Raw genomic sequence first — 24,889 nt, 5'->3', positions numbered from 1 at the left:
AGCTGAAGGCCCAGCCCAGACTTTGCACCTTTACAAGCTGAACGTCCTGGTGATTCAGCTGGCTCTGGGGTAAGCTGTCCTTCTGGGTTATCCACGGATGCTGCAGGACCTGCTTGGCTGTTAGGCGCTGGTGAGGATCTACGTGAAGCATCTTTGATACCAGATCCTAAGGGCATCGTTTGGAAAGTTAGACTTTAGAAGACTTCATACTTTAAAACACAAAAGTCCACCCCCAAATTGGGATTTAAATTCAGAGGCCAAGTTTAAAGTCCCCAGACATCAATCTCCTTTTGTATAAAATATGTTTTCGGTAGGCCTGGGAGGTGTAACACAGCAGCAAACCCCGCATGGGTCAAGCACGAGGTTGGCGTTGCACGCAAATATTCACAGCCAGAGCTAAAACGAAGCAGGGAGAGGCACGCTGCTGAGCTGCTATGGGGGAGATACGCACGGGGTAGGAGCTACACTGCTCGTTTTCTCCTCCCTCTTCTGCCCTCCCTCCCCAACCTGCTTTAAACTTGCCTCACGGCAACTGGCCGTGCTTGACCTCAACCCTTTAATGTAACGCAGATGAATATCAAACCGTACCTTGGCCATGTCAGAAATAGTGTCCCAATTGCCTCCGCTGACGGAGAACTTCCCCCCACCTATCCGGGTCAGGATCTCTTCTGGAGTGTCACTGGGACCGTTTGCAAACGGAGTGCAGCTGGGGAGAGAAGAGAGAGCATTTGATTTACTGTCCTGTAACCCAGCCAGGGGCCGCCTCCAGGTAGCAGCAACCGACGAGGAGGGGGTCCAGCTGCCACCGCGGAGCACGTCTGAGAGCAAGGTGGTCACAGCCCCAGCTGTTGCCTTCCAGACAGAGGCGCTTACCCTGCGAGCATCGTATACAGGAGAACTCCCAGGCTCCAGATGTCGCAGCCCTCGTCGTAGCCTTGGCGTTTTAGTACCTGAACAGAGTAAGCAAAGGAAAAAAAAGCGTGTTCGGTTCTTCTTGTTGAGCTCACTTCAGCTTGTGAAGAGCGGCTTCACCCCTGTGTGCAGTCTGGATGCGAAGCTCCTAGAGCCCTACTGAACAGCAAAGACTTGGACTAAAGATCAGGGATTCAAATCAGATTTCGGTTTCATGGAAGAGAGGAACCCCCCAGGCACATCAAAACGACAGGTGAGAAAGAAGCCATGTTCCAGTGCGGTGACACTGCACGCATGCTGCATTGCGTGCCTGCTCTTTTTCTTTCTTCTGCGCCAAGACAACCGAGTGGAAAATCATCCCACCTCTTTTAACAGGTCAGTTAATCAGGAAGGGAAGCAGCCTAGAAAATCACTGGGATTTTCAGGGAGTCTCAGTACCCTAAGCAGATCCCCTCATAAGGACAGTACAAGCTGGAGGACCGTACTTGAGATCCCCTGCTTGTTCATTACGACAAGTGGTATTTCTGTAGTTACTTCTTCCAGGACGGAGTACGCCAGAGCAGGCTGGAGTTCGGAACAGGGCAGACCTACCTGTGCCGAGTGAGAGCACAGGCTAGGGGAGGGACGTGAGAGCTACCGAAGGGTCTCGGGTCAGTAAGGTGCTTACCTCGGGTGCCACAAAGTTTGCTGTGTAACAGGGAGTCATGAGAAGGCCATTCTCAGCCCTCAGCTGCTTGGCAAAGCCGAAGTCACAAATGCGAATGCTTTCGGGGTTTCCTGACTCATCCACGTAGAGAATATTGCTGGGTTTCAAGTCCCTGTGAACCACCTGTGGAGCAAAGAAAGTGCCATTCTCATACCCCTGGAAGACAAAGGTCTGAAGCTGCATCAGGACACTCAACCCCTGCCCTGGCCCCACATCTGGCTTGCCAAGACAGCAACACCAGTAAGAAATAATAGTCCTGACAGGCACAGTTACTCCCCGGAGGAGAGGGAGCATACTGCAATGCCAGACAGCTTCCCAGGAAAACAGACGTAACCATACTCACCCCTTGGGAATGCAGATACTCCACCGTTTTACAGATCGTGTGCAGGACCGAACTGGCTTCCCTCTCTGAGAAAAATTTCTGCCTGAGGATTTTATCCAGCAGCTCCCCTCCCCTCATCAGCTCAGTCACCAGATACACGTACTTCCCATCATCATACACCTACCAAAGCAAGTATGGAGGGGTTAACCAAAAAGCGCTTCCGGAGCTTCCCTTTTGTACTTCTACCACCAAGGAGCAGACAGAAATCAGCAACGCAGAGGTGGGGCTGGGGATGCTTCCCCACCCCAGAGCGATACATTGAGCAGGGCCATTGGGTTGCCCGTGCTGGAGCTGCATTGTTCCCCCCCCCCCAGACCAGTCTGCACTTCCTAAACCAAAATACAGGAGAAGTCATTCAAGTTACACTCACATCTTTCAAGGTGATGATGTTGGGATGCTGTCCATATCGCAGGAGGATTTCTATTTCCTCAGAAGGGTCTCGCTTGCTCTTGTCAATAACCTGCAAGAGTATGGATAAGCATTAGCCACAACGGGGTGGGAAAGGGGCCAAGACAAAGCAAACAAGCTGAGTGTTTGGAGCCCTGCAGAGATCCTGCACCATAGCCGTTCCCTGTCCCTGCCCTCTTTAGCAATAAGCTCTAGAAATCCCCTCGCTGCTTCACCGGTTCTGCGTCCCCAAACCCCAACGTTTTATGTCTGGCTTATTTGTTAAGAGCTGACATAGCCACGGCAAACTTTGCAAAGAAAGGTGAGATACTGTCCTCCCCCTGACAGAGGAGAACACTGCTTCCCCGCTATTCCTACATAAGAAAGCTTGTGCAGTTACGTGCACGGCAGCACAGAAATTGTCCATTTAGGCCCTACGCAAGCAGGGAAAGCGATTTCATTCCTGGATGTTATTTTGGTCATTGTGGGGACGAACAGAAATCTAACGGGGGAGTTCAGTTCACATGGCAAATCTCAGACCTTGACTGCGTATTCCATGTTGGTTGCTTTATGAATGCAGCGTTTACACACTGAGTAGGAGCCGACGCCGATTGCCTCCTTCACCACGTAGCCGTCGTTGAACTGGACATTCTTGCCGTGCAGCTGCTGCAAGAGGAGAGCGGAGAGTTGATGAGCTGGGAGGGTTCAGGGAAAGGTTTGTGCAACGTGATGAGTTAACTGCAACACAGAGCGAGCTGACAGACTGCTGTCTGCTACATCCCACAGCTTCTCCTCCCGGCTGGGGAGAGGGAGGAGAGGAGAACAAGGCAGATATAGGCCAGTGGGCTAACACTATCTGCACCTAGCATGGTGCATTTCGGTGGCACCTTTCAACCCACGGGCATTTACACGCACTTCCCACTAGCCCGGGTCCACCTGGGGAGAGGAAAGCAAAGAGACTCGCATTGCCCTGCCAACCTTTGCACGTGACAGTCAATAGACGTGAAGGAACAACAGGATGCAAGAATTCAAAACAGAACGGCACTGCCTCAGGCTTCCCGTTAGCTCTGCTCCAGATGGTACAGAGGTCCCGCAGACCCACTCCGGAGTATTACTGCAGCTTCAAACACTTGTTCCTCTGTCCCCACTTCTTACCTGTACCACCGAATGTAGAGGCGACTGGGCAGGTTTCACCTTGCCGTCTTCCATCAATCCGGTTGCCACAAAACTGAAGCCTCGGAAGAGCTGATGGGCCCCAGCGCTAGGGGGGATGCCTGGGGAATCTGCAACAGGAGTCGAGAGACAACTAGAAGAGGGCTAGCCCTGCGGAAGCAGAAGCCTTCCCCTTGCTCCCCAGGAGCTGTGGCTCCTCTTTAGGTTATTCAAGACAAGAGCCACACCACGCAGCACCGACCTTACCCCTAACACCCCACATATCTATGGCTGGGCCACCTCCTCAGTCCTGCAACCGTCTGGAGCTGGCAGGACTAGCAGGAGGCAAACCTCGCCCTGCTGGCACCGGCAAACCGGTATTAAGCCATACAGTATCATTTCACGCAGGAAACTTTGGCTTTGCGTGAATTCATACAAACCTTTTGGTGTACGCGATGTAAATTCTGTGTCAAAATAAAAGGTGTCATCTGGCTGGCCTACTGCAGGCTTGAACGGTGGTTTGATTTCCCTGCGGTACAGCTTCTGCAAAACAGAGACAGCTCAAAAGCGCTCCGACAGGTCAACGCTCTCGCGCACGAGAGAGCTTGCTAGGAATGAGAGGCCAAGAAGAGATTTTGTGAAACTGGAAACAGCTCTGTGGCTTAGCATTTAACTACAGCTCAGCAGTCTGAGGGAAGACTTCTTGGCCAGTGGGGTGCTTTTGAGTCAGTTTGTGGAGAAATACTACAAGTTCTACCATATATTAAATCAAGAAAAAAAAAAAGTGTTCTATATGTAATCTGGCCCCACTCCAGAAGCAGTATCTATAAAGTGTTGACCTCGCCAGGCTCTTCCACCTCCTCCTAACTCCCATTTGGGCTTTGCTGACACAGAGCTGCCCAGGGGCAGCCGGAGGAGATGCCCTAGGAGGACATTCGTATCCCAGCACTCCCGCAAGCATCCTTTTTAAATTGCTTCTTGAAGGAAACATTTGAAATAAGCTTTACTAGCATTGCTGGAGGTTCAGTCCAGCAGCTTGCTGGGTGCCTCGAAAGCAGTAAACGACCGATCTTCAAAATCCCTTACCAAGTAAGGGAAAACAGGGGAGAACCAAAATTACATGGTAAAGCAGGGAGTTGGCCAGAAGCAACTGGGAAACGCCGGTTCAGTTATCGCCCTGCTTCTCTGTACAAAACAAGGTATTTCCTCGCCAGAAATGTTTCCCCGAGTCCTTCCCACTTTGTGCAAGACAACCCTTGTTGCGCCAAACCCCAATTAAAACCTGCACTTTACTGTTGAGAGATGAGTAAATTCAAACCAAGGTGAGATCATGGGCAACTCAGGTATGAAACAGTTATTCGCGTGACAAACAGAATTTTAGTTTCGGGAAGGATTATTGGAACAGATGGAAACAGGGACTGGTAGCTCTCCCATAGCTGGTTCAGTCTGCAAGCATCATGACGGTGCTATTACTGCAGCCAGCAGAACTGCATCACCGGTGCGGGGTGGTGTAGAAGTTTGCTCTTGTATTACTGATACTCACATTCCAGTCGATGGTAGAGTAGAAAGGATGGCGCTTGATCTCTTCTGCCCCGTCTGGTCCAGAACCTGAAAGGTGCACCCGTGGAGTGCGTTGCGTTAAACCACCGACAAAACGAAGGCTACCATGTATGCGACACAGCCAGGTATGATGGGGAACCTGGCTGTAATTAAACGAGCCCATTAACCGAGCACAAGTGTGAACATGCTGCTGACCCACGAGGATGTGAGAGGCCCCGATACAGCATCAGGTGTACTCAGAAACCAAAAAAATGTCTTACCTAATCTGTTGGCTGGATTCCTTTTGAAAAGGGCTCGCAGGAGGCTCTGTGCTTCAGAGCTCAGGAACTGCGGCATGCCCAGCTTTGCTCTGGAGAGGAAGTTATGCAATCAGCTGCAGGTTTAAAGAAGTCAACCCACAACCCAACTGCAGCACCTCCACCCCCGAAAGTACAATCATCTGTTTGGCATTTACACTGCACCCTCCGAGCTAACTGTTGATACAAAACCGCTTGCCAAATGCTGCCATTAAGTTGTGAGAACCCCCAAATTGCAACACGCTCGGAGAAAGAGCAGAAGCTCGCCCCCTGTACATACATGAAAGAGAAACTCCTCTTACTTGAGGATGAGGGTCATGGTCTCCTTACGATCCTTCCCCTGGAAGGGCAGCGAGCCGGTGAGCATTTCAAACTGGGAGGGAAAGAGAAGAAGGGGAGGTCACACGTCTGAGCAAGTCTGAGGGTTGCACAGATCCCACCGCACCTTCATCTGGGAGCTCGCCAAAGCTAGCGAAAAGCTTGCGAGCGATCAAAAGCCTAGCTCTACAAAAGATCGCAGACATCATATTTTCTCAGAAGGAGCTTGGTTCTCGAGGTCTGCAGCGGGAACATGTTCAAACCCGCGCCTGCTCCTGCGGGAGCCCTCGGATTCAGCAACCGCCAGACGGTGGCACCAGATCTGCACAGACACCGACATCCCAGTGCCGGGGCCGACACGGACACCCCCACGCACCCCACGCTGCGCACCCCACGCTCCACACCCCAGCGCTCGCTGGGACAACAGCCTCAGGAGCTCTGCCTCCCCCGAGAAACACGCGTTCCTGGCTGGATGCCGGGATGGCCCGTTACAGAGCCCTTTCAGGGAGCTTGGAGAACATCCCCAGGTCAGCACATCTGCTAGACGTGCAGAATCACGTAAGGGTGTTTCAGAGCTACCGCTGGCGCAGCTACTAAGCCAGGCCTCCAAACACGCTGGCTGGGTACATACCATTAACACCCCGTACGACCACCAGTCAGCACTGTGGGAGTGGCCCTGGCGATTCACAACTTCGGGTGCCATATATTCCACCGTCCCACAGAAGGAATAGGCTTTCTTCTCGTGGTCTATAGCCTCCTTACTCAAGCCAAAATCTACACGAGAGAAAAACCGTCAGCATGCACCCACGTGCCCTGAGCAATGACAGAGAGCAGAGAGGCCTAAGAGAAGCTCCGTATTTCAAGAACCAACCTTGCCGGAGCACAAGGCTTTTGTGGAGTCCCTTACCTGTGAGTTTGATGTGCCCTTCTTCATCCAAGAGGATGCTACAGCATGAATGGAAAAAACCAAGTTGTTACTGTCTGCAACAAAGGCTGGTGAGAACAAGCACACACAGCAGAGGCTGGTCTGAGATGCTCCCAGAATCCAGAGGAGAAAGTTATCTGTCCCTTCCCCCAGTGCTTCAAGCTCCATCACCGAGACACGAGTGGGACAAAGAGCAGCTCCCTTCTCTCTACGCCCTCAACTTCACATCGAACGAATGACGCACACAGGTTACACCACCTTTGATCCCCCACATCCCCCAGGTAAGAATAACCAAGTCATGCAGCTGGTATGCGTCTCTGCAGAGGCCCAGCCTGGTGCCTTTTCCCTCCGAAGGCTCTCAATTGCTTAAAGCTGGAGCCCGGAGACTGCCAAGGATTACTGCTCAGACATGTGGTGCACACATGCTGCCTCCGCAGCACTCCTGGCCGTAACTGCTGATCTGAGGAGCAAGAGCCTTGTCGCTTGGCACTGCCGCCTTCCATCTGGCTGGCCTACGGGCATCATTCAGCTTTGCCTTCGTGGAAGAAGGCTACGCCATTTGCTGACTACAGGCTTGGGACTGAGCTGAAGGACTCGGTTCCCTGCCTCAGCTGTGCCACACGTACTTCTCCGGTTTGAGATCCCTGTATATGATTCCCAGGCTGTGCAAATGATCGAGCCCCAGAGCCAGCTCTGCTAGGTAGAACTTCACGTCCTCCTCGGTGAACATGACCTGCAGGAAGGGAGAGGAAGCGGACAGGCGCTGGGGTTACAACGCCGGCAGCGGGACCACCTCCGCTGCACCCATGCAAGACCTTTCGCATCCATGTTGCTCCCTTCTGCCCTTTCCTACCTAATTTTCCCAGGCTTCGCCCACCATCCTAAAGTATCAGCTAAGCAGCAACACCAAAAAAACAAATGAGGTTGCTAAGCAGCAGATGGGTTTTTAAAACACTCTTAATTTACGTTAACCAGGTTATGTTCCCAGTTGTCTTCACCTGGCACAACTTCTCGTTACCCCTCCCATTCCTTGCCCTCGCCCTGTCCCAGCGAGGCGACACAACCAGCCAACGCTGCAGCAGAACATGGTTCTCGCCTGTTTTCGTTCTTAACGTGATGCTCAGCAGAAGCTGTCTGCGGAGGTGAGACCTGCCTCCTATGCTGCTGCTTTTCTGCCAGAGGACAGGGTTCCTGAGACGTCCTCTCCTGTTGCCGGCTCTGGGCTAGCAGCAAGCTGGAGGTTGTTTCCACCCCTCTCAGAGACTTTGCAAGGATCAGTCGCTTCTCCAGGCAATTAAGCCCAGATGAACCGAGAGCCTCGGCAACCCACCAAGATGCCAGAGCGTACCCACCTCTTTGGAAAGCCGAGTGAAAAGGTCACCTCCTCTGAGGAAATCCAAGATGAGATACAGCTTCCCCTCCGTCTGGAATGCTGAAACACAAGCCGGAGCGGGAATCAGACCCCTCCGCGGAGGGAAGGCTCCATGGTGTTACATTAATCACTTAAATCCCAATGGCTCCAGTTGTGCAGATGCCCTGCGTGGTTACTAGGTTAAACACAGGTAGGGCTAATTATTTGAGGTAAATGAGATAGCCCGTCCATGATGGTGAAATGGGAGCTCACCAGCAGCACTCTGGCACTGCAGAAAATCCTCATTTTACGGGGCGGTTGGTTCCCTTTCAGCCAGTGATGCCCTACTGAAAGGGCCGTTTTCCCGAGAGAGGCACTGGTCACTTTACAGGGAAAGAAGCTGTCCTCGCCTGCCTCAGAGTCAGAGCATTAATTCTCCCAAACTCTGGCTTGACTAGTTAACTCTGCTTTCTCAATTTCTCCTGATTTAATGTTTTAATCCCAAGGATTTGATGTTTAAACCTCTTCTCCCGGTCTATGCTCCCCCATTCAATAGCTAGAGCGGGCATGGGACCAGAGACCTTTCCAGGAAAGGATTAGTGTTAAGGGGATTGTGAAGGCTCCAGAGCAGCGCAGCCATTGAGGGATACAGACTAGTCCAGGCCTCTTCTCCATTTCAGGTATCTCCAGAAGCCTGTTAGGGACCATGAGAGGCTCTCGGCATCCTCCAAGCAGCCTGCTGCCAGATGCCTCATGCTCACCTACCTGCTCATGGCTGGTGTGCCTGTAGTAGCATCTTTCTTTACTGTGCTTAAAAGCAGTCAGTGTCTGTTCGAGCCTGCAGCCCCTCTCCCAGTGTCCCAACTAGCTCCACACTCACCGTAGTGGAGTTTCACCACAAAGGGATGGTTTACATCAGCCAGGATGTCCCTTTCTATCTTTGTCCTTAATCGATCACGCACTGTGGGAAGAGAGAGGAACAGTTCAGACACAGAAAAAGGCACACAGTACCCCGGTGTCAGCCTTGCTCCCAGCCTTAAGCCCTTTAATACCCGGCAGCTTGAGCCAGATCTTTTCCACCCCCAGCACTGCAACAAGGGTTTTTTATATTTGGAGAGAAAAGGAGGCTGTTTGGCTGAGGTAAAGATACTTCTCTTTCACCCAGATCACCAGCAGTGGTTGCTGTGACATTTCCCCAGCGCTCTTTAGGACATGGAGGATAAGAGCATCGCAGTAAAAGTCTCCTACCTTTCAACGTCGCCTTCTTGAGCACTTTCATGGCATAGAGGTGGTTGCTGTCTGGTGGTGTTATTTTTCTCACCAAGAAAACCTGAGGCAGAAGGGCACCACATTAGCCAAGCGTTAAAGATTAGCAGTAGGAGTTGGATGCCTCCCGACGTGGCAAACCTCACGGTAACCCTAAGAAGCAGCTGGCCACAGGACTGGCAAGTAGTACCTCAAGCTCTCCATGTGAAACCCATGAGGTTTTCAAGGAAAGTGCTGCGTGTAAACTCCTCTCACCCCCTATCTCCAGCCATTACAGCACTCGTGCTTTTATACTGCGCTTTCCTCCTCTCCCGTCTTCCACACCTCTTGTTCACTCCTGCAGTTCCCGTGGGGCTGTGGCTGATGCCGGGGAGCTGTGACTTGAAGCACTGATACTTCAATGTACCACAAAGCCTCCTGGTGACTTGCTGGTTCGACAGCCAGATCAACCCCTTACGTTCAGGTGCTGCATCCTCTCTGGATTTTTACCTCCTGTCCTTCCCTGATGTCCCAGACTACCTGGTTTTAGGCAGCTTCAAAAAGACATCACATCTTTCGCATAAAGCCACTGTTGCACTTGCCCAGGCAACAGCACGCAGTCCTGTGCAAGCCCCCACTGTTAGCGCTGGTAACTGATTGACGTGAAGTTGATTTAATGCATGAGCAGATGGTCTGTAAGAGACCTGGATTATTTACCCATTGAAATAGATAAGAGTTACAGGCTACTTCCTTCCCCCTTCACAGAAGGGAAACTGGACCGTAAACAGGGGCCGAAACCAGATGCACACAGCATCATTTCTGAGAAGAGAGGAACATGCCCGAGTCCTCCAAGTCCTCAGTTCCACTGACAGCTTGGCAGCCAGCTAAGAGAGCTGCAGGAGGTCCCTCTGCCCTGCGCAACACCTGCGTTCACACGCAGGATACTGCTCCTTTCTCCTGACCATCTGAAAAAAGAATTACAGGGGAGCTTTGGAGATACAGGCTGGCCCTTATTGAGAAGGCATGACTACAGTTGCCTTTCAAGTTAGAAGCAACCATCTGCTAAGTGGGCTCATCAGTCAGATTCTCACGATCTGGTGGGCATCAGGAAAGTGGTTTCGTTGGGGGTAGTCCCTTTTGTCATCAAAATAACTCATCTGGCATGACACATAGGAGGAAGTGAACTCACCTTGCCAAAGGAGCCCTGTCCCAGCACCTTCAGGAGCTCAAACTGTGAAGGATCGGCTTTCTCGGAGCCTTCCTTCACATGGTGCGTGATGTTGATTTCTTTCACAACACCTTCGCCCTGAAAAAGAGGGGACACGGTTGACTGGGAATATACTCCTGAACAAGGGAAAGCAAGCCTTATCGGATTAAGGAACAAGGATTGTAGCTACAGACTCACAGGAACCACATCTGAGAGAACCATAAAAGTCGGCGCTTGTCACACATATCTCCTGGCTTCAACATCTGGAATAAATAAGTGATCCGTCGGCTTGCACCAGGCAGCCTTGTTAAATATCCAGCGCACTCCCCAAAGGCTCCGCTCCTCGCACCGCCAGGTGTTGCATTTCTTTGAACTGCATTTCAGAAGAGTGCTTGAAAAGCACCTTCCTTTTTAAGGCACTGGTGGCAAAAACAGGAGTGTTTATGCCACTAAAAATCCCACAACACAAAAATACGGCTCTGTTGTCAAAACACGGCCAGGGCTGGCAAAAATCAGACATGTTGGAGCCCATCTGCTCAGCAATCTGAGCAACTCTGCAACATAAGTCTTAGTGCATCTTCAGCACATACAGATGATGCCTTAACAGACTCAAGCCTTCAAGAAGATTGAGGGGAAGCCAAGGTCTCTGGCACATGTTTTGTTTAAAACACATTCTTTTATTTAAAAAAATAAAGAAGAAAAAGAGATTTAATCAGCAGTCTCTCGAATAAACTCACCAACGAAGCTAGGTCAGCACGCAAGAACAGCCGCAGACCCTGAGGTGATGCTGAAACACCTCCTTTCCCCAGCAAACCTCGTCCATACCTCTGGTGCATAAAGCCCAGAGTTCAGCTCAACAGAAACACCTTGTGCTGCTTTCTATTTGCATCCCAAATATAAAGAGACTTTTTATACTACTAGTCTTCCAGCTGTGCCCTTCCCTCTACTTCTCTCGATCATACCCAGCCAGTGTACCTGCACTTGGGTTTCCTCTGAGCTTGACCTGTTCCAGCCCCTCTCCTGGCTGACCATGGGGAGAGCCCGCAGGGCAGGCTGGACTCAACTTCCCACTTCTAGAGACGTGAATCTTACTCAGGCCAGAAATCCCTTGTAGCTGTACGTCTTGTAAGGGCAAGTCCAGGCTTCCTAGCACTTCAGTCCCACGTTATCCAGTGTTAGGCATGGTCTGGTTGCTATTTGGACCTGAAGGCCAGCAATTATGTTTCAAAGGACATTAAACTCGGTTGCTCTCTGACCCTAGGGCAGATGTGGCCATCAGAGGCTGCCAGAAAGCTGGAACTACTATTTAGTTTTTCTCCTTGCAGAGTTGGGGGGGAAAAAAGTTACGTTTTGTTTTCTAAAACTATTCAGATACTTGGTCTGGAACCCAGCTAATCAAAGCAGCTTTTAAAAACAACAGGAACCAAGTTTCAGGCTCTGCCTCTCCTCTGCACCCCAGCCCACTCCCAGCACCTTCTTGAGGAGGGCGGCCTTGCCAAGCGCCCGCGGATGTGGTTGCCTACCTGCACCGAGCACCCTTCCCTTCCCGCCCTCATGCTTGGCTTTTCTCTAGATTAGGAAGTGGCTTTGTTTCCATGTTGGTAGCTTTGCTCTCTCAAGATCCTGCATTATTCAGACACTAAGACCTAGCAGAGAAGCCCACGCACTCAGCAGCGCAGCACGTACAGCCCGAGCACGGGGAGAGGGCAGGAGCTCCCCCCGTATTATCCTGCCTTTTGCTGGTCTCGGTGATCACAGACAAGAAAGATCTTATAATCCCTGTAACAACAAGTTTTCGTGTTCCGTATGATCTCCCAGCTTAAATCAGCCACCTTACACTTCTGGTTTCATTTGGAGGCTTAGTCCATGGCAGACAGCTGTGGCTAGGAACAGCTTCCCCCTTCTGGCCAAGAGCCTGAGCGGGAGCCAGCCAAGAGATCTCCTCCTGCTAGTCCTTCCACGTTGTTCAGCTCTCCACGGAGAGACCTGGGGATGGGACCAGTGGAAGCTGTAGGCTCTTTTCCTCCCTCCCCCCATCTTCATGAAAACACTAGAAACCAGGTCTACAGAGCATCAGCACTTGTACAACCGTCTTATTTCACCTTGTAGCATCCCACACCTCTGCAGGAAGGAACATTTAAAATGAACTCCTGTATCCACCTCCAAGGCACCTGGACCCATCCTCCTGCCACAGCTCTTCAGGAGCTGCGGAGCAACGTTATTTTCACAGCTGTGGGAATTCTTCGCCTTGGCCAAGAGCGAGACCCAGTGTGTTTAACTGCAAGTGGTTTCAGCAGCCCAAGCTGTATCTCAAGGCAGGCAGAGATTTGCATACGCAGCCTGCCAGCCAGACCACATCAGCAAACATACATACATGCCAACTAGACCAAAAGTGGCATCGGCGGAGACATTGTTGAGAGCTCTCTGAGAAAAGCTCTGAGATGCCATTTGGCATCTTGCTGACACAAGGGAGGTTTCCTTCCATGGGCTCATCCAGTAACTTGCAATTCAACAGTTAGGACCCTGGAGATCAGCTCCTACAGCCTGTTTAGCAGCACACCAGAACGAGTCTTCAGCACAAAAGCACCTGCGTGCCACCGAGCTGCAGCACAAACAGCCTTTGCTTGCATCGAAACAAGTTTCTTACAATAGCGCCATTAAGCAAATTATCCCAGAAGGCAGAAAAAGAAAAGCAAACCAGACCGCGCCGAACATCTACGTGAAGCATCAGCCCACCTGGATGAGCAACCAGTGACACCAAGTGAAGCAAAGCGAGCTAGCGGCAGTACTGACCGGGCTGGAGAGCTGGCTGGGGGCAGGCAGCTGCAGGCTGCAGGGCTTGGCTCGGTGTTTCCTCTGCAGCCAGAGCGTGAGGAACGCGCAGATGCGAGGAAGTTTAGGGTCCCTCTCCATTCTCCCATCCCGATCAACATCGCACAGTCCCAGTAACCGCCACCCCCGCGAGCTCCCGGGGAAGCATGGCCGGCTCCTGGGGCGCAGGGAGGCTCCCGCGGAGCTGCATGGACGCCCCACGCTTGAGGTTGCCGGATGGAGGAGATACAGGTGGTTAAAGCCCAGCTGGCAGATGCGCAATGGAGACGAGCGACTCGGTCGCACGGAGGCAGGTTCACGCTCCCACTCCCCAGCAGCAGCGCTTGTGGTTGGGGCTTTTTCTTTTTTTTCTCGTTTTGCTTTTTTTAAAAAAAAAATAATCTCACAGCTCCTTGTTCACCTTTGGGTTCCCTGGTTCAGACAAGACGCTGACAGAAAACATACGTGGTCTAGTTAAAGTGACTAAAGTGTCTTCCATCTAGTGCTGCATGTGTCTCACGTCAGGCTGTGAGCTTTGGGGGTATTTCCACAACGGGGGAATATTCCGAGAAGCCACTTACTCTTTAAAAAGGAAGAGAAAAACTCATGAAACCCCACACAGGTCTGACACCACCTCGGAAAGCTGCACATCTCTTTGCTCTCTCACTGGCACAGGGACGATGGGTCACCCATGATGGGATTCAGGGTGCATCGATCCCATAAGCAAATCCTCTGGCATCGCTAGGATTTGCACCTAGTCCTTCGTTTGCTTTATGCTGCACAAGAGCCCTTGTCGTGGACGCTGGAGTTATCTAAGAGCCACCCTGGGAAGCTCCATGCGAGGTATTTTTAAGGGCATTTCTGATGCAGACAGCTTCTGAACCCACTGCTGCTTGGATTTATTGGCGGGACAGAGGAGAGGTATTTAGATCGCTTGTTTTGCCTCCTTGCCCCTCCAAGCCTGTTCCCCTTTGACCTTTCCGTTGGGTCAGGCCAGACAGATGTTTTCTGCAGCAAGACCCCAGAGAGCGCAGGTAAGAAAGAAACCCCTTGAAATGAGTAAAAAGACACCCACACACCTTTGCAATTAGAAATAACCCTGTGTCAGCGTTGATTTCTGAATTTCTCCAGAGAGCGCAGAGTATGAAAAGAAGATCTTGGTTTGAACCCAGAGAGACTACTTATGACTGTCTTGCCCCCGCCGCCCCCATAACGTGCTCTTTGAGAACCGATAACGAAAGAAACAAATGACTTAATACCAGCAAGGCAGCTGGTCCCAGCTCCGCAGAGGGAACCTCGATAGCTGATGAGGTCCAAAGCAAGGGAGCTGGGAGTAGGTGCCAGAGAGCAGCACGAAACAGCACCGTGCAGCTGCTGAGCACAAGCCTCCAGGAGACTCGGTTCACACTGGCACCTCCTTCATTCTGCCACAGTCCCAGTGAAGCAGAAACCATGTCCACAACGGGCAGTCCAAAGATGAGCTTCCATCACCGCTTGCAAGGAAGCTTTACGTTGCTCAGTGAAGCCGCGCAGGTGCTGCAGCCAGCCAGCTCTCTGTGTGTGGGCCTGGCAAGATCTGATAAATCTTGTCCCGATCAAGACAATTTTGCATGTTGTGTTATCAGGCGCTTCAGCGCGGGGAGAGGAGCTTCAGAAAAGCCATCAAAAAACCCCACTGTACGTCCATGCAACTAAAACACTGGAGCGCCCGCCCCAGCATGACAAGATCGGAAAGCCACAGGAGACATAAATGACAGCACGGAAAGGGGTTTGGTGTGGGGAGGAAGGAGGAGGAGGATGAAGTCAAGTCCAGGATGTCATGTGAGCAAGTGAGTAATAGCTGTTTTCTGTATTAGCAGTCCCACCTAGCTGAGACGGGCTGGTAGGGGCGTGCTGCAAGAAAGTGTTTGGTTTTCAGAGAGGCCCTTGCAAGCACTGCTTACGTCCTCGCATACGTGGGACGACCCGTCATGGGACAAAGTGCAAATTAAATGCATGAGTCTCCTTGAGGTGCACATCTGCAGCAGGCTCTCTTACCTTGTCTGCCGAGTCCGCAAGGTCTTTCTCTATCCAAGTGATGTCTGATTTTGCCTGCGGGACAATAAATGAGCGTCAGCACAGAGGGGCTGTGATACTCCGCTAAAGTTTTCCCAACGACCTTGTTTAGCAAGAACCAGGCAAGCTGTTTACAGCCACTGGTGGTGTCCCACCAGACATCGCACCTCGGGACGCGATTCCGAGCTGTGTTGGTGGCTCCAGGAGAGCAGCTGGAGCGAGCTGCTGTTAAAGGCTTTGATAAACTCTGACAGGCAGTGGAGAAGGACGCGATGCCGGCACTTGGTTACACATGTTCCCCAAGAATCGGAGCACCACCACCAAGGAGAGAGAATTAATTTCTGGCAGGTTGATTAACGCCTAGATCAGATTTTACTCTCAGCCACACCTGGACAAACTCCAAAAGCATCTGTTCTGGTAGTGGCGTCCTGGGTCTGCAGGGAAGTTTGGCACCCCCATGGCAAAGAGAGGGCTTCTCTCCAGGGGCAGGCTCAGCGTTTCTAAAGCAACCAGGAGGAACATACTCAAATACTCAAACTCACCACATCCCTCGAGGGCAGGGCCAGCCCAGCTGCTCTGACAGGTCCCTGAGCAGCATTAGAAATGTCAGTTTATGCTGCCTCTGGGGCCAGATGCAATTCTGTGAACCCTTATAGGGAGAGGTGCAGAAGCGTTTCAAAGGAGCTCAGAAAAGAACTGCTTCTCAGCTAGGATACGGCTCCTTCTCCCCCAAAAACTGAGACTTAAGGGAAGAAGTAAGTCTTCGCAAGGTCAGTAAGTTTTTGCAAGGTCAATCCCCAAGCCTGCTGTATTTTAGCGAACGTACATAGGTTTGCTATCCCACCTAGGTATTCTTTCACCTGTTTTTTAGATAAAGAGCTAAGTTTGAACAGAAAAATCACCCCCCAAAAACTCAAATCAGATTTGAAACATTTCCTCTGAGAGGTTCAAGTCTCTGGCTGCAGATGAGATAAAACTCATGTGACTGCAGACAGAAGGGATCTAAGAGAGGCTCGAGCTGTGACTTCTCTTGTGTCTTTTCAAGCAGTTTGTCAGCAAGACGGAGCCCGCGGCGCTGGCAGGGCTCTTCGGCGCCAGCAACGTCAACCGGGTGGGTGCAGCGCGAGGCAGAGAGACCTAAAAGTAGGACAGGAGCTACGGAGAGGCGAGAGAAGAAAAAGCAAGCCTTGAGGGAAGGGAGGAGCTGCGTGGAAACAAGATTAGAGTTAAGAATTAACTGATTTTCAGCCCCGGAAGGACTGAATCAGATCGGAGGGGGCCCTTGCAGTCACCTCTTCCCCTTCCTCCCCTCCATCGCTCTGCCTTTGCTGCGGAAGCAGCCAAGATCTCTTTGGGTCTCGGAGAAGGTGTCTGTCCCGCTGCCGCTGTGGGAAGCGGATGCCCGGGGCAGCCGGCTGACACATCTACCAAAGCCACAACTAAACCCCTTCCCAAACGCCCAAAAGCGATCACAAAAACCTCAGCGGTCCCCCTCCGGGGATCATACCCACCCACAGGGAAACCAGCTCCTTCACTGCTCCGACCAGCGAGCAGGCACCGAACCCTGCCTTGGATGGGGATGGATCGATTTCTCTCCCACAAGCACGGATCTCTCTGCAGGTCCACCCTAGCAGGGCAAGACTCTGCTCCTGTGAGCTACCAGCTATCTTCTGACACCCACAGCCTCGGGGGAGGCCATTTTACACAGATTCCTGCACCACTGGGAAATATTTGCTGCTCTTGGAAAATAAAAGGACACCCCCGGCCACCGGCCAGGTCCGAGCCCAGGAGGTCGCTGAAGTCAGAGGAGGAGACAACTTCTGAACTTCCCAATGCCGCCTTCGAACTGCAGGTGGCTTAGTCATCCTAGATCAGGGGCTGGGGACGTACATACATTGTTTTTTTTTTCCCCAACACCAAGTTCAAAATACAAGTCCTCTTTCCTACTTTCCCCTTTTTTTGAGGAAGGATTTTACAAGCCAGAAGCCAAGAGACAGGTTTGTTTTTGCTCGCGTTTTGTCACTTTGCTGGTTGAGACAGTCACATCTAAATGCAAGGAAAAAAAAAACCTGCAAGAGCTAGAAACAGATTACGCTTTTGGCATTTTGCTTCCTATTCATCAACAACTAACCAGAAGCTGTTTTAATTTCTGTTGCTTCAACACATGCTCTGATCCCAAAACACTCCCAAATTCTGGCAGCACCTAGGAAAGACGCTTCTTAGAAAGCAGTTTTACCGTCAGAAATGCCTTTTCCAAAAGAGAAGTCGTTAATTAAAACTGGATAAGGTCTGGCTTTCTAAGGTCAGGGGATTCAGCAACTTCTCGTGTCCTGCAGAAGAGACAGAGCATAGTACTGTATGCAGAGCAGATATTTTATCAGCTAGACACTTGCCTCCTGGATCCTTGGCTTGCTGCGAAAGAGGAGCCTCAGCATCTCCAAAGCTTTAGGCTGCTATTCTCCCATACTTTGCAAGCTGGCTTCTGAACTTAGAGCACTCTGCAGCACCCAGACCAGCACGAGAACCCCGAGCGTAGTAGTTACGTCACTGGGATGTATTTTGGGAGTTTTCGCTGAAAGGAAACTGTGGTTTCATATGGGGAAATTGCATTGTGTGGCGATAGCTGCACAATACCAGCAGCCAAATGAAAACACTGGATGGCTTTACGGGTGCTTAGGCATGGCTCTTTCCATCAGCAAATCTCAGCAGGCTTTTCAAGAGGATCAGTGTAGTCCCCCATGTCACAGACAGGAAAACAGGCATAGAAAGAGCAATTTCAGCCACCACACGAGGCAGCAACAAGCAACTGAGAGTCTGTGTAGCTTTCTTCCCCAAAGTTAAGCTGCCCCTGCTCCGAGCAGCACAAATGCTGAGTCAGCACAAATATTCTCCCTGTAGGATCAGCTGAATTGCAGGTCTCCAGGGAAAGAGCCGGAAGGAGGCAGCTTCTGCACACTTCCCTGGTTTGTCCCTGCCCCGTGTCGGAGTCGCTGCTTGGTCATCTGCTGTATCAGGTCTTTGGGACGCTGCTGCGAGGCCCCACGTGAGGTTTGCACACTGAGATCTTATGGGAGGGTTGCACAATCCTGCCTGCTTGCTCAGGGGTCAGCTCCTGCGCCGTGACACCCCTCTTACACATCAAGGGATGCCTTAATAGGGCCGGAGTGGGAAGGAGATGGGAATTGGCCAAGTCAGGCAGTGCAGACACGGGGAGCGGAGAGGAGAGGGAAGAAGGGCTTCAGCCCTATGGTTCTGAATCAGTTCTCTCCCAATTTCTGTGTTTGCAAGGAAACAGAGTGAGCCACGTGCTTACTCCCAGTTCCCGTCAAGAGGCCATCTGCATTTCATCTATGCAAAACAGATGCCCTAGATGGTTTCAAAAGTTACCCAGCTGTGTCACCAGTGTCACTGCAAGGTCCTTTGCTGTTTTACAGAATCCCTGTAGCTGTCCCCACTCCATACCTTAAAAAAGTCACAGTTCCTGCTGAACTTCTTTCCAGATCCATGCAACTTTTGCGGCTGTTAAGTTGCTTAGTGCTGCCCTGGACTGCAGCATTCAAACTGCTGCCAGGCTGCAGGTGTGTCGACATGGGGCACCCTGATAGCTCTTTCCCACTCCTGTAGCCTGTTTCCCAGGGGGATCACTCCCTCCTCAGTGGCAGGAGGCACAAGGGATCTCAAAACAGTTCTGCAGCAGAGAAACACAGAAGCTGGAGCTTACGTTTGGGCAGCTACAGCTCGTGCAAGGAAATAAAGCAGCTGCAGAAGGCAGGCATGCTTCAGTGCGAGACGGGACGATGCAGTCCCCTGGTTCGTGGCCTGACCTCTCTTCTGATCGATTTTCTGACCTGTGTGTTAATAATGGGCAAAAAGAACTGCATCCTCACCCCCTCCTGCCTTGCCAGGGGCCTGGCTCAGCCTACCTGCCCCTTTTTTCCCCTAGAAACAGCGCTTTGAATTCCTGAGGCTTTTCACAAGGAAGAGTCCCACCCTGAAGCCCCTCTGCTAAAACTAGAGACCATAAACTAGTCTTGGTCAGAAGCAGAAGCCATCAGCTCTTCACTTCGGATGCAGTTAATGGCCATGGAGGGAAAGGCTGCCGCAAGAGTGCAAACCTCCATTGCTTCGCTGTCTCTGCTCCCAAGAGAAGGGAACACAACCAAACAAACAGGTAACAATCCCAATATAAGGCGATCATAGAATCATAGAATCATAGAATCATTGAGGTTGGAAAAGACCTCTAAGATCATCGAGTCCAACCGTCGACCCAACACCCCCATGCCCACTAAACCATGTCCCTAAGCGCCTCATCTACACGTCTTTTAAATACCTCCAGGGATGGGGACTCCACCACCTCCCTGGGCAGCCTGTTCCAATGTTTAACCACTCTTTCCGTAAAGACATTTTTCCTCACGTCCAATCTAAACCTCCCCTGGCGCAACTTGAGGCTGTTTCCTCTCGTCCTATCGCTTGTTACTTGGGAGAAGAGACCGACCCCCACCTCGCTACAACCTCCTTTCAGGGAGTTGTAGAGAGCGATGAGGTCTCCCCTCAGCCTCCTCTTCTCCAGGCTAAACAACCCCAGTTCCCTCAGCCGCTCCTCATCAGACTTGTTCTCCAGACCCTTCACCAGCCTCGTTGCCCTTCTCTGGACACGCTCCAGCACCTCGACGTCCTTCTTGTAGTGAGGGGCCCAAAACTGAACACAGTATTCGAGGTGCGGCCTCACCAGGGCCGAGTACAGGGGCACGATCACTTCCCTGCTCCTGCTGGCCACACCATTTCTGATACAGGCCAGGATGCCATTGGCCTTCTTGGCCGCCTGGGCACACTGCCGGCTCATGTTCAGCCGGCTGTCAATCATTTATCATTTATCATTTAGATAAATCTAAAGCAAGAAGCATAAACCAAAGGAAACTGTGGTGCAGGCAAATGCACGTCAATAGGCAGGTTGTGGGTCTAAGGGCAAGAGACACGCTGGTTGAGCTGCAGCAAGAGCAAGAGCAAGAGCCTTCCTCCATCACACTTCCAAATGATCTTACACATCCCGGGTGAGTTTGACACTCTTAGGGCAGAATTAAGTCACCTCTAGGCCTTATTCCATATGTTTGAAGAGGAAAAAGTTGGTGACAGAAGTGGGTTTGCCAATTCTGTTCTTTCTGTTCCTATGCCCACGGGTCCTGGAGAAGCGAGATGATGCTGCCTGAGTGGCGGTGGGCCAGACGCGGGTACCGAAGTGCCAAGACCAGCTGTAAACTCTGTGTGAACCTGCTGTCATTGGCACATCAGTCCTAGGAAAGATGATCTCCAAATCCAGTGGTGCCAGATACAAATGGTTCCCAGTGCACGGTTTACAGATGCTGTAATCCAATTCTGTGTCAGCAGACAAGACCGTAGGGCTAAGCTCCAGCAAGTCCCAACATCAGCTCCATAAAACAGGACAATTGCTAGCCCTATAGATTTAAATCAGAATAACCAGGGACTGCCTTTGCCTCCTGCCAGGATCCAGTTACATCCCACCGAGCACTGGGAAGGATCAGGGTTTCATAAACAGGAAGGTGACGGCGTGAAGAACTGCCGCCTGAAGAGAGACAGCTGCTGTCATGTCAATACGCTTCGGAAGTGGGACTGGTGCCCCCGTGCTAGACCAAAGAGGGATGTCTCAGCAGAGGTTTCAGCTGCTGGCCAGGAAGCACTGGATGAAGAAGATGTCTACCGCGTGCAGCCACTGGGGCTGTAGCTCGTGCAGACCCCTCCAGCGCAGACTGCTCCTGGGTGCCAGCCTCAGGAGTGGGAGTTTCACACTCCTGAACTTTTGCATTAAGTTAGTTTATGCAATCTACTCCAGAGCAATAACCTCCCTGCAGAGGAACTCCTGCTCTGCAGGGAGCTTGAAATAAATGGGAAGCAAGAGATGCTGCAGCTTTGCAGAGGAAGCCAGTCTGCCTTTTGCTGTTGTGAAGAGCAGAGAGGCAAAGGCTCCTCTGTCTGGAACTTTTTTTTTTTTTTTTTTTTTAAAGTGGTGGTTCTCAAAAAGGGGAACAAACAAAGCAAAGCAACCTCCCCAGCCACTGCCTCCCCTCCTGCAAAGGCCTTATTTGGGCAAGGCTGACAGTTGGTCTCATTTGCAACCAAAGAACTGGCCAGAACCACGGACTTTTGTCTGCACTTCTTTGGTGAATCACCCTCAGTGCTCCTGGGAGCCCCCAGACTTGGCCCCAGCCTGAGAAATCCTGTGGGACACTTGTCCCTGAGCAGCACTGCTCTTCCCTCAGCAGAGACACCCTTGCAAAGCGAAGGGCTTCGGCTTGCGGGACCTGCCTCTGAACAGACCCACCAGCCAGCACGGAGGACGGGCTAGACCTGTTTAGAGAGACGGGCCGGAGAGGAGGGAGCTGTGCCTCGAGGCAGAGCCATTTCGACCCGAGAGGAAGTGCTGCCCACAGCAATGAGACGCTCGTATCAGCAGCTGCAGATTTTAACTCACTTTGTTGCCATCCACCGATTTCCAGGAAAGCAAGGCAGGCGATGCTAACTACCCCCACAGGAAACCTGCCCTCTGACCGACACCTTTCGAGAAGCCTGCCACTGCCCCGGGGACCTTGCGGGAGCTGAGAAATGTCACCCTGTACCCCTGCTACGTGCATGTCCTGCACGTGGCAGGGTCACCACGTCAGCCCACCACCGCTCCTGGGGCTTTGCTGGGAAGGGAGAGCAAGAGCTGGGTCAGAGTAAGCAGGTGCTGCTACTCGGTCTTTATCAGGAAAGGAGTTGTTTCCTGGCCTGCCACTCGCTACGGCTTAGAAGAAAAGTTGAAAACAGAAGTCCAGCCAAGCAGAACATTTTGTGAGAGCGTACCAATTTCATTCAGTTGCCAAAGTTAAAAAAAAAAACACCTGGGAGAATTCAAGAGTTTCACTCTATCTAATTAAGCGGGCATTGCAGTACCAAGGTTGTATTCAAAGATTAAACACCGAAGCCATCTCTCCTGTGCTTACACATACCATACAGGCAATTAAAGAAAAAAATAATAATTTGAAACCTCAAGCAGATTTAAAAACCTCTCTGCCCAAGAGGAGACTCTGTCCTGTTCTCCCGCACGTGTTCCAACGGGTTTAATCCCAGCCCACGCTCCCTGGGCCATGCCAGCTCCCTCGGCCCCACAGCTGCCCTCCCTTCCAGGTACGAAACCTTGTGGGCTCTGGTTTTCCCACTCCAGCATCATCCCAAACATCACTGATCCAGCACCACTGCAGGGCTGCCTGCTCAAAGCAAGGGTCTGGCCACCGTTTCATTGCATTTTATAAGACAGGGTTGCTTTTGTTTAGTATGTGCATGCCCGCATCTGCAAAAGGTCGGGGAGAAAAGACATGAGACCTCTCGCTTGAGCTCCTCAGCCACTTCCAACCACACCTGGAGCAGGAAAAGCTGCAGAAGAATTCAGTCCTGGGGGTTTTATAAAAGCAGGCGGCAGATGGAGGGAAGAGGTGAGCCCATGCCCCTGTGAGACATCAGAGAATCAGCAACAGCTTTTGCAGGAGGAGCATAAATGCTTGGGGTCACGGACAGAGCTTAAAAGAAGAGGGGGATTCTTAGAGCAATCCAAGAGGATCTGCAGGGAGACAGACAGCTTCGTTAGTCCTTTAAACTGAACTCACGCTGAACAAGGGCATTTGCTGTTTTGACAGACAAAAGCCTCGGGAGGCAGCCAGAGCCCGGGGGGAGGCAGGGCCCACCGCAGGGCGGCTTTGAAGATGGAAGTCTTGGACAAAGTCACTTCTACAAACACAGCTAAGGAGCACTGGAGACTTCGGCAACTGGAACTTCCGATAAATGGATAAGGACGGGGGCGGACTCCTGGCAGGAGCTTTCCTGCTAGAGGTTTGCAGGAAGGGATTACTGAGAGGGAACAGCTCTGCAGTGGAAAAGAGGCACGTTTCACCCTACACTATCTCCAAGGACTGTTTTATTGGTCTCCTGCAAAACAAAACAAACCACAAACGGGGGAGGGAGAAGAGAAGAAACCCAGGACACACAGTCAGACCTCTGCATAGACACGCTGGTGTCTAGAAATCCTGCTCATCGCTACCTTCATGCACAAACTCTTACGGGGCCAAGGCAGCTGGGAGAAGTGAGTGACCAACTCCACTGTGGCATGGATAATGCCAGGAATCTCCCTCCATATGGCTTAAACCAAAAGCCTTTGCCTCCGAGCATCCTAGAAACACTCCGCTGTCTTCCTCGGGGCAATTCCTCTCCATTCAGACAGGCAGCCAAACGCTCAGTGTAAAATTAATTTGGTCACCCTTGGGAAGGGCTTTGCTGCCACTCTGAGCAGCGATCTTGGCTCCCCGCAATGGGGGTTACAAGCAAATCCCTAAAAAGGGAAAACTCAGACCAAGACAGCGCAGTTTTACCCTGTTTGGTGTTTAGATGGAGCAGAGTTCCACCCTTTTTCATGGGCCCCTTCTCTCACCAGCAAGTTCACTTCTCTTGTATGCAAGAAAGTGACCCACATCACCTTCCGTGGAGGTGGATGGAGCTGTCACAGGGAGGAAACACTGCAAAATCCTGGAGGCCACAAATAGACACCAACATGCTCTGGCAACGAGGAGGAGAGCAGCAGTCACAGAGCATGGGACTTCCCGGCAGAGCGCGGTGGGACAGCGGTGACAAGTACCGGCGCATGCAGCCACAAGACAGGCCGTGTCACCCCAAAGAGGCTGAGAGCCCCAGGGGACCCTGCCAGGCTGGCTGCCCGGCCACCGCTCCCCCTCGAGCACACTCCAGCAGGTGGCACTCGGAGCATCGTCAATGTCCAAAACGTGTTTCTGTTCTGAAACAGGAGGGTAAGAGCAGCAGGGACCCATTTCATAAACACCTCTGTGGGAAGATTCAGCACCCCTAAAACAGGGGGGATCTAGGAACAGATAAAGGGATAAGATGTTTTCTCATGCAAAGCCTGAGGTTCAGGAAGGGAGAAGGCAGAAGGTGGCCTCACGCAGCAGAGCTCCCCAGGCAAGGCAAGCCCTTCTGCTTCACAACATCCTTTTTGATCTGTTATTACCCAACTCATTTGACCAGGAGCACCAAAATAATCTGCTTTATGCCAGAGAGCTCGGGTCCCTTGTGGGATGGAGAGAGCAGGGAGGCTCAGGCACAGGCAGCCCCCTTGCACTCCCCGTTCTCCTCCCTGCTCCCGGCTCTCTCCAGGGGCATTCTGGCACCAGATCCTGCAAGTTTCTTTAAAAAAAAAAAAAGGGGGGGGGGGGGGGAATCTCTCCACCCTTTCCAGGCACTACAAGCCACAGCTGGCCAGGATCATCAGCTGACAATGAGCAGTTTGGGCTCAAGATACAAGCTCAGGCAAAACATCTTCCCAAACCCCACCGAGGCTTTCCGATAGCTCTCCTGTGCCACTGCAGCCTGCCGCGGAGCTGCGAGAGAAGCACTCGCAGCCGGCAGGACTTTGCACCCAGTGAAATGAGATGCCGGAAAGGAAAACATCTTTAACTGCCAGGAGATAAGGAACTACTTAATTATGCAGCTTCTACAGAGCAAATTAGTCTCCATTTAGAAAGT

The 24,889-nt window shown here is 51.7% G+C and overlaps 1 protein-coding gene across 3 annotated transcripts in view; it reads right to left on the bottom strand.

Moving 5' to 3' along the window:
- Positions 1–24,889, bottom strand: part of RPS6KA1 (ribosomal protein S6 kinase A1) — a 43,056-nt gene that overhangs the window by 3,131 nt on the left and 15,036 nt on the right. For 2 of the 3 annotated variants that reach the window (XM_076357125.1, XM_076357126.1), the window contains 20 exons: positions 15,290–15,343; positions 10,424–10,540; positions 9,238–9,319; positions 8,870–8,950; positions 7,991–8,070; positions 7,265–7,371; positions 6,621–6,658; positions 6,345–6,487; positions 5,698–5,768; positions 5,360–5,448; positions 5,083–5,147; positions 3,980–4,082; positions 3,543–3,670; positions 2,928–3,053; positions 2,371–2,460; positions 1,962–2,120; positions 1,580–1,741; positions 874–950; positions 589–706; positions 29–166 (listed from right to left, as the gene is read on the bottom strand). In XM_076357125.1, coding sequence (XP_076213240.1) covers positions 29–166; positions 589–706; positions 874–950; positions 1,580–1,741; positions 1,962–2,120; positions 2,371–2,460; positions 2,928–3,053; positions 3,543–3,670; positions 3,980–4,082; positions 5,083–5,147; positions 5,360–5,448; positions 5,698–5,768; positions 6,345–6,487; positions 6,621–6,658; positions 7,265–7,371; positions 7,991–8,070; positions 8,870–8,950; positions 9,238–9,319; positions 10,424–10,540; positions 15,290–15,343 — 2,028 coding nt within the window. The remainder of the gene's footprint in view (positions 1–28; positions 167–588; positions 707–873; positions 951–1,579; positions 1,742–1,961; positions 2,121–2,370; positions 2,461–2,927; positions 3,054–3,542; positions 3,671–3,979; positions 4,083–5,082; positions 5,148–5,359; positions 5,449–5,697; positions 5,769–6,344; positions 6,488–6,620; positions 6,659–7,264; positions 7,372–7,990; positions 8,071–8,869; positions 8,951–9,237; positions 9,320–10,423; positions 10,541–15,289; positions 15,344–24,889) is intronic. The other variant, XM_076357127.1, reaches the window with a different exon arrangement.

Source organism: Aptenodytes patagonicus, chromosome 21 (genome assembly GCF_965638725.1).
Source record: "Aptenodytes patagonicus chromosome 21, bAptPat1.pri.cur, whole genome shotgun sequence".
NCBI lineage: Eukaryota > Metazoa > Chordata > Aves > Sphenisciformes > Spheniscidae > Aptenodytes > Aptenodytes patagonicus.
This window is presented reverse-complemented; position numbering and strand designations above follow the sequence as displayed.